Raw genomic sequence first — 15,134 nt, forward strand, 5'->3', positions numbered from 1 at the left:
CTATGGGCCGGAGCCGTAAGAAGACTACCATTCCCAGCAGGAATTGCGACGAGCCGGTCAACAAACGCTCAGGCCACGCCTTCTAAGCCTGCTTATTGGACAGCCTATCCCTAAGCCCTTCCTTCTTGCACTTCATTGGCTACTGTCCCTCACAGAGGCTGGGTTCCGGCCTAGAGTGCAGGGCGACTGGGTACTGTATTCGTCAGTCTGCACTAAGACGGCCTGCAATTGGCCAAGGCTGAAGTCCATCACTTGTTGTGGGGAAGGGCCCTAGGCAGATCAGGCGGTCGTAGGCTCAGGTTGGTGTCGGTCCCAGAGGGAGGCCGGTCTTGGACTTTGGCCCCTCCCCCTGGCGCTGCCGGGTGGGCGGGATTGGCCTTGGCGAATGTCGCTCGTCGTGGAGAGGCGGAGCCGACTGAGCTGCGAATGTCTATTGGTCTAGGACGGCGCCGGTCAGCGGGGTTGTGGCCGGTGATTGGCTGGCTGCTCCAGCTGTTGCAGGTCCATTCACCATTTTGTGTGTTGGAGTAAAAAAAAAAAGGGAGAATCGAGAGGGAGAGCCGGAGGGGGGGCGGGGAGGGACCGGACCGGACCGAGCCGGGGCCACGGCCCCCCGCCCCGAAACCCCGCCGAGCCCGAGGTGAGGGGCGGGGCCAGGGCTGACACGGGCAGGGGGGATTTGGGGTGCTGGGGGCCGAGAGGGGACAGGTGGCAGGGACGGGGAGGGGGTACAGAGGAAAAAAGGTGATTTGGATGGTGGGAAAGGGGGATAGAGTGGATGAAGTGGTGGGTAGGAAGAGTGCTAGAAAAGGGGTGACGGAGAGGGGATGGTGGGTAGAGAATGGGTAACAGGAATGGAGGGGTGACAGGACTAGATCAGGGTGACAAGGGAGAGGGAGGGGACAGAGTTGGAGGGGTGACAAGGAGAGGTGATGGAGAGAAAAGGTGACAGGTCCAGAGATGGCTGACCGGAGAGTGACTGGGAGGAAGAGGTGACAAAGATAGATGAGGGTGACAAGGAGAGGGTGACTGAGGAGGGGGGCTAGGGCCTGTGAGGAGAGAGGCAGAGGTAGAGGTGGTGACAGGATGGCAGAGAGAGTGGCAGAGAAGCTAGTGCCAGGAGGGCTGATGGGAGCAGAGGGCATGAGACCCTGAAGAACCAGAGCCTGGGCCTGCCTGGGCTTCAGGAGTTACTGCTCAGATTCTGAAGGAGGTGAGGGCCCACAGGGCCTTGGGTGGGAGTTATCCAAAGTGGGGTGGACAGGAAGAGAGGAGGCCCCAGGGGAAAGAAAAAGGTTTGGCTTCTGGGGTGAAGAGACTGGACCAGGCAGCAAGGTCCAAGGGGGCCAGGCGGTATGGTTGTAGGCCCTGGGTGGGGTATGCAAAGGTTTGTGTTTGGGCAGGACTGGGGCCGCATCTCAGTCCCCAGGACGGTGGCCCAGCGGGTCAGTGGGGAGAAGGTGGTGGCAGCTGCCCAAGTCATGGGCACCTGAATGCCTGCCCCAGTGTGAGAAGCCCCGGGCCCTACGGACTCTGCCTGGGAGGACCCCAGGTTTGGCCCAGAGAAGGAGCAGGCAGGGTTTGCAGGGTCCACAGGAGGAGCAGGCCCCAAGTAGGAGAACACAAGATCAGGGGTCCTGGGGGAGCTTGAAGACTGAGTCAGGGGTGTCTCTGATTGTGTTTGAGTTATGGTCCTGGACTCCCCCCACCCTCCCAGAGGCCCCCTTTTGGCCTCTCAGGTTCTCTTAGTCACTTCAGAGTAAAGTTTTTTCCCTTTTCTTTTCTCAGGGCAGCTTGAAAGGGGGCGGGCAGTAATGACTGTTCAGGAAGTGGGTGAGGTTGGCCTGCTGGGCTTGCCCTGCTCTCTTTGACCTTCTCCCACTTACCCCACCTGGAGTCGGAGGGCATATTTGGGGGCCCCAGGGGGCCCGGCCAGCTCAGCCACCCTGCCAGAGGCAGCCCAGTGAGGGCGGGGGATGCGTGCAGGCCAGAAGGGGGGCTGGGCTTGCTGGTATCACGCTGGGTGCTGTGGGGGGAGGGGCAGGCTCCCATCCAGTGGGACAGCGAAACCCTGGGGTGTAGCTCTGTGTCCCACTGTGTGATGACGTGTGTGTGCCTCTGTGTGTGTTTCTGTGCGCGTGCGTGTGCTCATGCACGGCCCCGTGGCAGCACTGGGGATAAGCTCTTGCCCCAGACGTGCCCCTGCCTGCTCCCTGCCAGGATCTGGGGAGATGGCTATACCTGGCAGGCCCGGGGTGCAGAGAAGAGTGGGCAGCCGTCCCTCAGGACTTTCAGCTGCCTACTCCTTCCCACAATGTCTGGCCATGCCAGGCTGCTCAGAGGGGTGGGGGTGGGGGTGGAGAGAGGCTCACATCACAGCCCAGTCACCTCCTTTTCTGTGACTGTGTTCCTGTGCATGTGTGTGTATGAGTGTGTGTGCTCTCTGGACGGTGACAGTGCAAGGAAGCGTGCCCTCTGGATCATGTGACAGGCGGCACACTGAAATGGTTAGGAGCACAGACTCGGGAGCCACCAGATTGCCTGGGTTCAGACCCTAGCCCTGCCATTTCCTAGCTGGAAGAATTTGAGCAAGTTGCTTGAGCTCTCTGTGCCTCGGTTTCCTCAAGTAGGGCCGTTAGTAGCACCTGCCTTTTAGGACTGTCATGAGGATGAAATGGGTTAATAAAATCAAGTTTGGCCCATGGCTTGGCGCAGAGTGAGTGCTGTACAGGTGTGAACTGTTACTGCTTCTTGTGTCCCCTCGGGCAGTTACAGGGTGTGCACACACCTGCTGTGGCCTCTGTAGAGAGAGCAGATATGTGTAAGTGTCCCCAAGCAGCCAGAGCATATAACTCAGGGGACATGGGTGCCAGTCAGGGGCCCACACGAGTTGAGGACAGCCAGGAAAGAGGCTTTGGGCATCATGGAGTTGAGGCAGTGGCCTCAGCAAGTGGGAAGTCTTGGGGGACACTGGGTCTGGGGACTTCCTGAGTTGCTCCCGATGATCCCTGTCTGCCTTCCCATCTGCAGGTGGACAAAAGATGAAGCCAATGAAGAAGGCATGTGCCGGCCTCCCAGGTTCTGGCAGTGGTGGCAAGTCCCCACCAGCCACCCGGGCCAAGGCCCTGAGACGGCGAGGGGCCGGGGAGGGCGACAAGCCAGAGGAGGAAGACGATGAGGCACAGCAGCAGCAGCAGCCTCCGGGGCCAGAAGAGGCTGAGGAGGGTGAGGAGGAGGAGTCTGAGCGGGGCCCTGGGGCTGAGGGGCTGCTCCCGGAGCTGCATCCTGACGACTCGGCAGCCCCAGGCCCAGCCGAGGACCCCAAGGTAGAGGGGGAGGCAAGCCGCTGGGAGCCCTCGCTCAGCCGTAAGACGGCCACGTTCAAGTCTCGAGCGCCCAAGAAGAAGTATGTGGAGGAGCATGGAGCTGGCAGCGGTAGCATTGGGGCGGCTGGGGCCCCTGAAGAGCGGGCACGGACCCCTGAGGAGGCCGGCACCCTGGGTGTACCTCCACGGCCACCCACCTCCACCCGTTCCTCTTCCACCGACACGGCCAGCGAGCACTCAGCTGATCTGGAGGATGAGCCGGCCGAAGCCTGTGGGCCAGGTCCCTGGCCCCCAAGTGGAACCAGTGGTGGATATGACCTGCGGCAGCTGAGGTCCCAGCGGGTGCTGGCTCGGCGTGGAGATGGCCTCTTCCTGCCGGCCGTGGTGCGCCAGGTGCGCCGAAGCCAGGACCTAGGGGTACAGTTCCCTGGGGACCGGGCCCTGACGTTCTACGAGGGGGCACCTGGCGGCGGTGTAGATGTGGTCTTGGATGCCACGCCGCCGCCGGGCGCCCTGGCGGTGGGCACGGCCGTGTGTACCTGTGTGGAGCCTGGTGTGGCTGCCTACCGTGAAGGTGTGGTGGTGGAAGTGGCCACCAAGCCAGCTTCCTACAAGGTCCGCCTCAGCCCTGGCCCCAACTCCCAGCCGGGCCCACCAGCCACCCTGCCACAGCCCCCACAGCTGCCACACCGTGAGCCCGAGGAGGCCGTGTGGGTGGCCCGCTCCAGCCTCCGCCTGCTGCGGCCCCCCTGGGAACCCGAGGCCCTGCCGAGGAAGCCCCCCGCGGGCCCCGAGGAGGAGCAGGCTGAGCCAGGGGGTACCCTGCCACCCTGTCCTGCTGCCCTGGACCCCAAGCAGCCTGAGGATGCTGAGGTCTCTAAGATCAGCTTCGGTGGCAACCTGGGGGCTTGTGAGGAGGGCGAGGAGAAGCACCCGCCAGCCCTGGGCACCCCGGCCCTGCTCCCACTGCCCCCGCCCCAGCTCCTGTCACCGCCACCCAAGTCACCGGCTTTTGCAGGCCCAGGCCGCCCTGGGGAGCAGCCCTCGCCCTGCCAGGAGGGAAGCCAGGGCGGCAGCCGTAGCAGCAGCGTGGCCTCTCTGGAGAAGGGGGCTGCGCCAGCCGCCCGGGCCCGCACACCGTTGACAGCTGCCCAGCAGAAGTACAAGAAGGGCGACGTGGTCTGCACACCCAATGGAATCCGCAAGAAATTCAATGGCAAGCAGTGGCGGCGGCTGTGCTCTCGAGACGGCTGCATGAAGGAGTCGCAGCGGCGGGGCTACTGCTCGCGCCACCTGTCCATGCGAACCAAGGAGATGGAGGGCCTGGCGGACAGTGGCCCAGGTGGGGCTGGGCGGCCGGCAGGCGTGGCAGCACGCGAGGGCAGCACCGAGTTTGACTGGGGTGACGAAACATCGCGGGACAGTGAGGCCAGCAGTGTGGCGGCCCGTGGGGACTCACGCCCACGCCTGGTGGCTCCTGCTGACCTGTCACGCTTTGAGTTCGATGAGTGTGAGGCGGCTGTGATGCTTGTGTCCTTGGGCAGCTCCCGCTCGGGCACACCCTCCTTCTCTCCAGTCTCTACACAGTCGCCCTTCTCACCTGCCCCATCACCCTCCCCTTCACCGCTCTTTGGCTTCCGCCCCGCCAACTTCAGCCCCATCAACGCCTCACCGGTCATCCAACGCACTGCTGTTCGCAGCCGCCACCTAAGTGCCAGCACCCCGAAGGCAGGAGTGCTGACGCCACCAGACCTGGGCCCCCACCCACCACCACCTGCCCCCAGAGAGCGCCATTCTTCTGGCATCCTACCCACCTTCCAGACCAACCTGACCTTCACCGTGCCCATCAGCCCTGGGCGGAGGAAGACAGAGCTGCTGCCCCACCCGGGGGCATTGGGGGCTCCTGGCGCAGGGGGCGGAGGAGCCACCCCAGACTTCCCCAAGAGCGACAACCTAGACTCTGGTGTGGACTCGGTGTCTCACACACCTACACCCTCCACACCGGCTGGCTTCCGGGCTGTGTCACCCGCCGTGCCCTTTTCCCGCTCCCGCCAGCCCTCGCCATTGCTGCTGTTGCCCCCACCTGCCGGCCTGACCTCGGATCCTGGGCCTTCTGTGCGCAGGGTTCCTGCCGTGCAGCGGGACTCACCCGTCATCGTTCGCAACCCCGACGTGCCGCTGCCCTCCAAATTTCCAGGGGAGGTGGGCACTGCTGGTGAGGCTCGGGCAGCGGGACCTGGGCGGGGTTGCCGAGAGACCCCGGTGCCCCCTGGGGTGGCCAGTGGGAAGCCTGGCCTGCCCCCGCCTCTGCCAGCCCCCGTGCCCATCACCGTGCCTCCAGCCGCGCCGACTGCTGTGGCCCAGCCGATGCCCACCTTTGGCCTGGCTTCTTCACCCTTCCAGCCGGTGGCCTTCCACCCCTCACCTGCTGCCCTATTGCCCGTCCTGGTGCCCAGCAGCTACACCAGCCATCCTGCCCCCAAAAAGGAAGTCATCATGGGCCGGCCTGGGACAGGTAAGAGATGTGGATGGGCGGGCTGGGTAAGGGCTCATTTTGAACAGGGCCACTTGCAAACTGGCTCTCGGGAGAGGTGAGCTCCCCACCTGGAGAGGGGTTTAAGGGGAGATTAGCCTCCTCTCTGCATAGATGTTTCAGTGGGAATTAACGTGGGCAAGGGACTGGACTTTGAAGGCTAGTGCAGTGTTTCCAGAGGCCTCCTGCTGGGAATGCATCCTCAGGGGTCTGTCAGTCAGCAAACCTTTCCTAAGTCTTTGGAGCCAGGCCTCCACAATCCTGATGGGGTAAGAGAGTAACAGAGGTGATAATTGTGATGACAGCTCCCATGTCTGGAGGACTGGACTGGTGGGGGCATCACCATGTTAAGTATTGTGTGTGTTATCTCGCCGAGCCCTCCCATCCACCTTGTAATGTACTGGGGCCTGTTTTAAGCCCTTTTGAAATATTAGCTCCTTTAGTCTTCATAACCCTAACAGGTGGGTGCTATGATTATGCTCCTTTAGAGGAAACTGAGGCCAGGTCACTAACTTGCCCTGGGTCACATGGCTAGCAAATCCTGGAACCAGCCTTCAAAGCCAGGCAGGCTAGTTCATCCCTGCTCAGCTATAGTGCTGGGTTACAGATGGGAAGACGGAGGCTCCAACAGGGCCTTCTGCCTCGGGGGGGCAGGATCGGGACGGGAGCCCTCCTCTTCACGCCTGTGCCCAGTAAATATCACCGGTGCGGCCAGTGCCATGGAGGGGAGCTGGGGGTGTGCTGGGCAGGCCTCCAGGTGTGAAATCTAGTCTGGCTGCCCTCAGGAAAGGGCGTGTAAGCCAAGAGTTGAAGGATGAGTTGGAACCAGCAACCATAGGGTGGAAGAGCCTCCTAGGAGGCCGAAGGGAAGACTCCAAGGCCAGAGGAACACAGCTCAGAAAAGCCAGGGTGGCCAGAGGGCTGAGGCCAGAGGCAGGGAGAGTGACACTTCTGAGATTGTGCCAGAGAGCCAGAGGCCAGGCCAGGTTGGCCCTTGTCAGAGCAACTGTCAGGGAGGGTGACCAGTCACCAGCCCCTTCCCTAGCCTCTTCTTACTTACTTATTTATTAATCCACTGTTGACAATCTGTGCCATTGTGCCTGGCCTTGTGCTGGTTGGTGCTGAGGACATAGCCCTGCCCTCACAGGGTTCACAGTCCCTGGAATAGACAGATCTGTCCTCAGACAGTGAGCATCCAGAGTGGTTAAAGCTGAGGTGGGGGAAGGCTAGGAGGCTATGGGAAGTCAGGGAGGGCTTCTTGGAGAAAGGGCCAGGGTCTCTAAAGTGAGATATGCAGGGTGTTCTAAGTGAGCCTGGCAAGGGGGACCTTCAGGCAAAGGGAAGAGTTTGGGCAAAGTCCTTGAGGCCAAAGTGAGTATTTGAGGGAAGTAGAATCTGCGAAGTCAAGGGCTTTAGAGGATAGGTGAGTGTGGGGATGTGCAGCTATATTCATCAGCAAGGGTCAGATCATTGAGGGCTCTTAGGAGACTTGTGAACTTTATCCCGAGGGCACTAGGGAGCCATGGAAGGTTTTGAGCCGATCTGACTGTGGGTGACCATGGACGGTGAATTCCAGTGCCTGAGACCAGAGGCAGGGGGACCAGGGAGGAAGGAGGTCGGGGTGGGGATCTGGGTGGGAGCTGGGACTGCAGCAAAGGCTGTTGCAGGAAGGAACCCAGGCCCTGACCTCATGGAGCTCCAGTCTAGACCCAGAGCACAGGGACACAGGGGCTATGCTTGCCCCTCATGCTCATATACTGAGGTTATGAGTTGTGTATTTTTGCCCTGCCCCAGCATCTTTTATATTTGTTACTGTCGTTGACAGGAGCAAGATTCCACAGAAGTGAGCACAGCAGGGATTTCTGTCCTTAGCCACATGAAGAGAGTGAAGCAGAAGGACTCTAACTACCCCCCCCCCCCCCCCCCCACATGCTTACGGCCCCCAACATTGCCGTCATAGCATTGGGTCATGTGACCCTGACTGCTGCAAGGGGAGGGGTGGCACTGATGGTGGTAACCCGAGGGCAGGCCCAGCAGGATTACTTGCCGCCATTTTTCCAGATGAGGAAAAGTGGCAGGAGAGTCCTAATTAAGGTCATCCAGCCAGGGAGGGTCAGGAATGGGCCTTGGACCAGGTCTCCCAATCTCCAGATCAGAGCACTCTTAACTGTCAGAAGTTACAGAAGTCCTAATTTCTCAAGCACCACCCGTGCATGTGCGTGGTACACTGCTAAGTGCCGGCTGAGCATTTACTCACTGAATCCTCACAACACCCCAGGAGGTCAGCACCATTATTATTTCTAGTGTTCAGAGGAGGAAAGAGCACCCCAAGAGGTTAAGTGACTTTCCCAAGGTCACCCAGCTAGGAAGAGGAAGAACCAGGATTTGAACCCAGGCTCTTAAGTAGTCTCGGTAACAATGATAACGATAATAGTAACCACTCCTTATTAAGCATTTACCATGTGCCCAGCCCTAGGCGTTGGGCCATCTCGCCAAATCCACCTGATGCTATGCAGAAAGGATTATCAGCCCTGCGTTGGAGGGGGGGTGGGGTGGGGGGGCTGGGGCGGTGGTGGCGGGAAACCGAGGTTCAGGGAAGGGAGGCTGCAGGCCATCTGGTCGTCAGAACTTGTCCAGTGCCTGTCCTGGCGGTTCTGAGCAGCGCCTCTCTGACAACACCCATGCTGAGGTATCCAGGCTGCCCTCAGGTTCCCAGCCAGCAGATTCTTTTGTTCTTTTCCCAGAGGCCTCCCCAAACCCTTGGTAGGCAGGCACCTGGGGCCTTTTCCCTCTGAGGCCTAGGTAAGGGCAGAACCGTGCTCGGTGGCATAGTGAGGCCGTGGTCCTGTCCCTTTCTGCCCGCTCATGCCAAGGCCTGACCCTCACTCAGGGCAGCAGGTGTGAGGGGGCGGCCTGGGACAGCTTGCCTGCTCCTGCCCCCCGCCAGGCATTTGCTTCCGCTGGGGGACGTGCCGGGGCAGGCGGCCGGCATTCTCCACATTCTGTGCGTGGCCAGGCCAGCCAGCTGCCATTGCCACCTCCCTCTGACTCTTCCCGCCTGCTCCCCAGGAGAGGAAGCCGCCCCAGGGCCTGCAGCCCCAGCCCAGGAGGCCAGATGTCTCAGCCCCATTCCTGGCAAGGCCTTCTTTCTAGCTCCCAGCTTCTGCCTGGCTTCGCTGTACTGACAGGCAGTGCCCCCTCTCTAGGCCTCTGTCTGCCTGTTCTGCCTCTCTTTGAGCCACTGTATGTCTGTCTGTCTCTGCCTTGGGTTCCTACATCTGTCTGTGTAGCTCTCTATTTCTGGGCCTGAGTCTCTCTCACTGGACTTCTGTCTCTCTGTCTGTCTCTCTATATCTTTCTTGGTTTGTCCCTCCCTTAGACATCAGTCCTTGTCTGAGCTTTCGTCCCACCTTCTGTTTTGGCCCCCTGTCTTGGGATCCTGTGTCTCTGGGCTTCCCCTGGCCCTCCTCCCACTCTTTAGACAGACTTGCTGCCCCCATCATAGCCCCTCACCACTACTCTGTGCACATCGGGTGCTCCCTCCCTTTAAGTGAGTGGACAGGTGCCAAGTACTAGGTCCCTTACTCCGTTCTTGGGGAGTGTTGGGAGGTTGTACAGGCCTGGGAGCCCCCTCCTGCCCACCACTGTCTCTGAAACGTGTTGAGAGGTGTCAGGAGCCTCCTGCAGACCTATCTACATTCGAGCACCTGTTCCCAAGTCAGGCAGGAAGGCGGGGGCTGCATGGGCCAAGCTAGGAGATCCGGCTGTGGGGGAACAACAGGAAAGCAGCTCCTGTGCCCACCCACCTGCTAGAGGGCATGACCCAGACCACCCTTGCCACCCCCTCAATGCCTTGCAGGAGACACATTTGGTGCCAGCTCCATTTAATGGAGTCCCAACATACTATACCCCAGTGAACGGGACCTCAGAGACCAGGCAGTACCCACCAACTATGCTTGGCCTGGTGGGGAAAATGAGGCCCAAAGAGGAGTCTAGGTTCTCCTGACTCCCCAAATCCAGATTCTGCCCACCAGAATTTCCATTTTGTCTCAAACAGTGAACTCCATCTCTCTGATCAGAAGCCTCTCCTCCCCTCCACCAGGCCCAAGCTGAGCAGCCCTGGGGGAAATGGGTGGGGAAGGCAGACATGGATGCAGGCTCAGGCAAAGAGCAGAGGGAGGTACAGAGTCTGGGGAAGCCAGAGGATAGTGACAACTTTGTGGCTCAATGCAGAGTGATGAGGGAGGTACAGGTAGGCTTCTCACTGGAAATGACCTTTGAGCTGAAGCGTGAGGAATGAGTGGATTTCAGGAGAGTGAAAGAAAGGGAAGGGTGTTCCTGGCCAAGGCAGCCATAGGAGCAAAGGCCAGGAGGGGTGAAAGTGCATGACCTCTCAGTGGCTGGTTGAAGCTGGAGCTGACACTAGAGCCTAGGATTGGCAGAAAGGTGCCAAGGAGCACGCATCTAGCCAGGCTAGGTTTGAATGCCAGTCCGTGAAGAGCCAAGAGTTTAGAGTAGGAGAGGGAAAAGGTTAAGATCTGGGTGTCAGAGATTCCTGGAGACTGCCCTGGAGAGGAAGGAGGCCTATACTGGGAAGACTGGATGACTTTAGGGGAGAGAAGGGAAGGGGCGTTTTTTGAGGTAGTTGGAGTCAATCTCAAGCGACTTCGTGGAAGAGACCCCAGCACCAGGCGCTGTGAGGGGTCAGGCTGCCTCCTGGTGGCTGCGGGCGGCAAGTGGCGGGGGTAGACGGCGCGCGCATGCGCAGCGCGCGCGGGAAGGGGGTGCGGCCCGGAGCCCCCGGCGCCCGGGCATTAATGGCTCCATTAGTGGCCGGGAGGGAGGCGCATTAGCGGCGGCGACGGCGTCTGGCTCCCATTACCACCGGCGGCAGCGGCTGCACCGCAGGCGGCTGGATCCTAGCCCGCCGCGCCGCCTCCTCCGCCCGCACCCCGTCCCCTGTTCCCGCTCCCCACGGGGGCCTGGGCTAGGGAACCCCTGTCTCCCCATTTCCGCAGAAAAGCTGATTGTGAAGCCAGGCAGACCTGGGTTCAGATCCCAACCGTGCCACCTCCTGACTGCAAGATCCTACTCTCCTCTGATCCTTTTTCTTGCGAAGCAGCCGGGGAAACAGGGTGTACCGGGGGCTTTGCAGATCCGGACAGGTACCCCGTGAGGGCCGCGCCCAGCCCCCGCCGGCACCCAGGGGCGCGGGAACCCGCGCCCTAGGGGTAGGCCCCGGGCGTGGGGCCTCGGTCTTTCCCATTGGCCGCCTCCGCGCCTGCTGACGCTGATTGGCCGAGACCCCCCCCCCTTCCCCGTCGTTGCGCCATTAACCCCTAAGGGGCCGCGCCCTAGGGCTGGGTGGCGCCCCCCCCCCCCCCCCCCACGCAGACAGCTCGGGTGCCAGCTGGCCCGCGCCCCGCCGCGGCCCGCGTGGGTGTCAGGCCGGCCGGGCGCCCGCCCGCCCTCCCAGCACAAAGCGGCTTTGTGGGGCCCGCCGGGGGCTGGCTGGGGGCCAGGCGGCGAGTGGAAAATCTCGTGAGCGCGGGGAGGGGAGGAGAAGGCAGGGCGGCGCCCCCTCCTCCGCCCGGGTTGGGGCGCCTCCCCCAGTCCGCGCCGACCAGCCCTCTCAAGCCCTGGTGCCTGTACACTCCCCCCCCCCCCCCCCCCTTCCCCCCCCCCATCCCCATTCCCCCCCCCCGTCCTATGCTGTCCATCTCCCAATCCCTGGGGACCCTCCCCCACACCTCTCGCCTGCCTCTTTCCCTCCTAGTCCCCCTGCCTACCCCAGCCCCACTCACACTGACTCACCCCGGCGCTATTTTTAGGCCCCCATCCCTCCCGAGCCGCACCAGCCCAATCCTGGGCTCGTTCCCCAGGCAACCCTGGCCGTCGCCGACGCCGCACGGGGTGGGTGGGTGGGTGGGTGTGTATGTGGAGAGCGGGTGAGGGGAGCTGGGGACACCGGGGTGGTGAGCCGAGGCGGGGACCCAGGCCTGGAGAGCAGGGTGGGGAGCCACGGGCGACAGGGGCGTGGTGCCTCTTGGGCTCAATAAATGGGCCGGTGAGTTCAGAGTGTGTCTGCCTGTCCCTCAGTCTGTCAGCATCCCTGGCTGTACGCCCCAGGCCTCTGGGCAGGCCTCAGCCTGTGCCACCCTGGGTGGCAGTTGGTGTCTCTGTCTGGGCTCCCTGTCCCCAGGCTGGGGGTGGGGTAGTGCTTCGGGGCTGTTTGGGGCCAAACCTTTTGTGGAATTGGTAATGGGGTGGTGCAGGGGATGGCTGCACCATAGTTCTGCCTGAGTACCTGCCTTGAGCAAAGGGTGGTGTTGCATCCCCACTCACATGGGGCGGGGGCCCTGGTTTGGGAAACCCCCTCAGTCTTTTCCAATTAGGGAGGCCCCAGTTAGGGTTGGGGATGGCTGGAGAGATGGAGCTGTCTGGGGTTGGGACCTGCTCTCTCTTCTCCACCCCTAATCACCCCCACCCAGGGTTTCTCCACTCTGAACAATGGAAGCTAAGTATAGGGCTGGCCCAGTGCCCAGGGCAGGGGGGCCCTTCCCGCCCGGATTCCGGCCCCTCCCTGCCAGGCTGGGCCCCCACTTGGCTGTACCCTACCCTGTAAGGGGCCTCTTCCCATCCCTCCTATGTGGGCACTGTGTCTTCTACCAGATGTGCAACCCTCCCAGATGTGTGGGGCCCTCTTTCCCTGCTGTGCCAGGACCTCGCTCTTTTTCTCACCCTACAGAAGTGGGGGAGCTGGGGGCAGTGTTTCTCTGAGCTGTGGCCCAGGCTGCAGTGCAGTAGGGAAGGGGTTAACTTGCCAGTAGGTGACTCACCGGTGGGGAGAGGAGGGGGCAGCGGTGGGGAGATAGCGGGACACATTGATTTCAGCCTTGATTTCTGCCTCACATTGCAGTCCCTGGGGCAGTGAGGTAATGGAGGGTCTGAGTCTGGGGCTGCATAGGGAGGAGGGGGCAGTCACCTAATAGTCCCTCCAGTGGCCCCCTCCAGGCTCACAGCCAAGTGTCTGGCCCTGCAATCTCTGGAGGTCAGAGGGCTATGGACCTTCCCTTCCCCTCTGGGCTCCGATTACCAGTTTTGCCCCTTTTCCATTTCTTCAGCTCTGTCAGTGGATGGGATAGGCTGGGAAAAGGATTTTGTTTGTGCCTGTCCCTGACTCCACCTGTGTAGGGGCCCACTTTTTGTCCATCTGAGCCTGTGCAACCTTTACCTGCCCAGGTGTGACCCCAGGCCTCTGCCTCTACTGGATGTGACCCCAGGGCCATCTTGGGTGACACAAGACCTCTGCCTCTCTCCCCGGTGGGCCCCAGGCCCTTGCCTGTGTCTCTATGCGTGCTCTCTGACCTTTTCATAGTTCACCAGTTGTGTAGATCTCTTTGTATCACTGTGCTACTATATTCCCCGACCTCTGGGAATGTCTGCCTGGGTCCACCCCCAGGTTGAATTTTCAGTAAAGAGCAGGTGATTTGGAGCTCTGGGCTGTTATGTTCTGGAGGCATGATCTTGCACAATTTATTCAGTTTCTCTGAACCTCATTTTCTCATCTGAACAATGGGCATAATAAAGTGTACCTCCCTAGTGGCTGTGAAGATTCAGTGAACAGTATAATACATGCTGGGTCCCAACACACTGCAGCCCCAGTGTTAGTTTCCTTTCTTCCTCCTGGCCCTTTTCTGGAAGGGGTGGCTCCCAGCCTAGAGTGGTAGGGCCAGCCCACAGTAATGCTCATGACACCCTGCCTTACACTGTCAGTTAGAGGGTCCCAGGCAGCTGCTAAGTGTCAGGCAGTGTAGCTGAATGATGATGAATGACCATGGCACTCTGGATACCTGATGGGACAGGGTACTGAGGTAGTGCTCGCTGGGGTAAGTTTATATAATGTGTGGGGTCAGTACAGTGGCATCTGTGAGAGGTAGCCTGCATCGGGATCGGAGGTGCCAGCAAGGCCACGTGAGAGGGTGTGAAGATGGAAGAGTGTGTGCGGTTGTGTGGGAGGGATGTGGGGTGTGTGTGTGATGGACAAGCAGTGGTTGTGATGAGGTGTGTGAGATGATACTGCTTATTTGATATGTTGTTTGTATGATGATTCATGTGGGCTGGCAATGAGAATATGCGTTGGTGAAGCATGTATGACAAGGCGTGTATGCAATGGGTGATGTGGAGGATGGGTGAGAACGAGTGTGTATGATGATGGATGGGGAGTGATTGGCCGGGAGTGTGGGAGGTACATGTGAACAGGTGTTCGAGGTGTGCGACTTCGTGTGTGGCAGTGTGAGTATAAGACCACGGTACATGTGACTGTGGAGTGTGTATGAGATAATGGGTGTGGCAGGAAAAGTCTTTCTATGAGAGGGGTGTGTGTGTGTGTGTGTGTGTGTGTGTGTGTGTGTGTGTGGTGGGGGTGAGAGTCGGCTGGTGTGAGTTGGCGAGGGCTCGAGGTGGCTTGAGTAGCCCTACCGCGCAGTTCATCTGCCCTGCGGCGCCGTGCGCGCCCCGGCGGGCCAAGCCGCGCGTGAGCATGTTCTTCGCGTGGACTGGACACACGTAGCACCACACACAACCCCGGGGCCTCCGCAGCGCGGTGCCCCGAACCGCCCCCCTGGCTCGCTGCCTTTACTGCAGTGCGCCCTCCCTGCCCCCCTCCTCCCGCGGTCCCGCCCCGGGCCGGCTTGAGGCCAACCGGAGCCCGCCCCGCCCTTCCCTTATTTGCATATGACTGACGTTCCCCCGGGGCGGCCAATGGGGGCGGGCGCGGCGGGGCCTGACCCGCGCGCGGCGGCGGCAGCCAATGGGCTCACGCGCGGGGGGGCCGGGCTTGCGCGGAAGGCCGCGGGGGAAGCGGGGAAGGGGCGGGGGGAGGTGCGGCGGGGGGGAGGGGAGCGCGTAGTAGTGGCGGGGCGGGGAGGCGGCGGTGCCTCTGCGCGGGGCTCGCTCGGAGCGCACGGACGCACGCACGCTGGTCCCTCTGCCCGCCCGGAGCCGAAGGTCGACCCGGCGCTGAGCCGCGGGCCCGGAGCCCGGAAAGGCGGGGCGGCGGCACCGGCAGCCGGGGCGCGCGGGGCCAGAGCCGTTACCCGCCGGAGCTGCGAGGGAGGGAGGGAGCGAGCCAGCGAGCGAAGGGAGGGGGCCGCCCCCGCGCACGCGCGCCGCGCCCCGCCCCGCCTGCCCCGCCCGCCGGGCACCGCGCGGGAGGAGGGAGAGGGAGGGGGCGGCGCCGATGGCCCCTGTGCCGCGCGCCCCGTGACGGCCCC

General features: G+C 61.6%; 1 protein-coding gene across 1 annotated transcript in view; it reads left to right on the forward strand.

Annotated features, from left to right (window-relative positions):
* The first annotated feature begins 581 nt into the window (after positions 1-581).
* CIC (capicua transcriptional repressor) overlaps positions 582-15,134 on the forward strand; it is a 26,071-nt gene continuing 11,518 nt past the window's right edge. The window contains 2 exon segments of the mRNA XM_049621013.1: positions 582-640; positions 3,031-5,841. Of these exon segments, the coding sequence (XP_049476970.1) occupies positions 3,042-5,841 (2,800 nt within the window). The 5' untranslated portion in view covers positions 582-640; positions 3,031-3,041.

This window comes from Panthera uncia (genome assembly GCF_023721935.1).
Source record: "Panthera uncia isolate 11264 chromosome E2 unlocalized genomic scaffold, Puncia_PCG_1.0 HiC_scaffold_19, whole genome shotgun sequence".
In the NCBI taxonomy this organism is placed as follows: domain Eukaryota; kingdom Metazoa; phylum Chordata; class Mammalia; order Carnivora; family Felidae; genus Panthera; species Panthera uncia.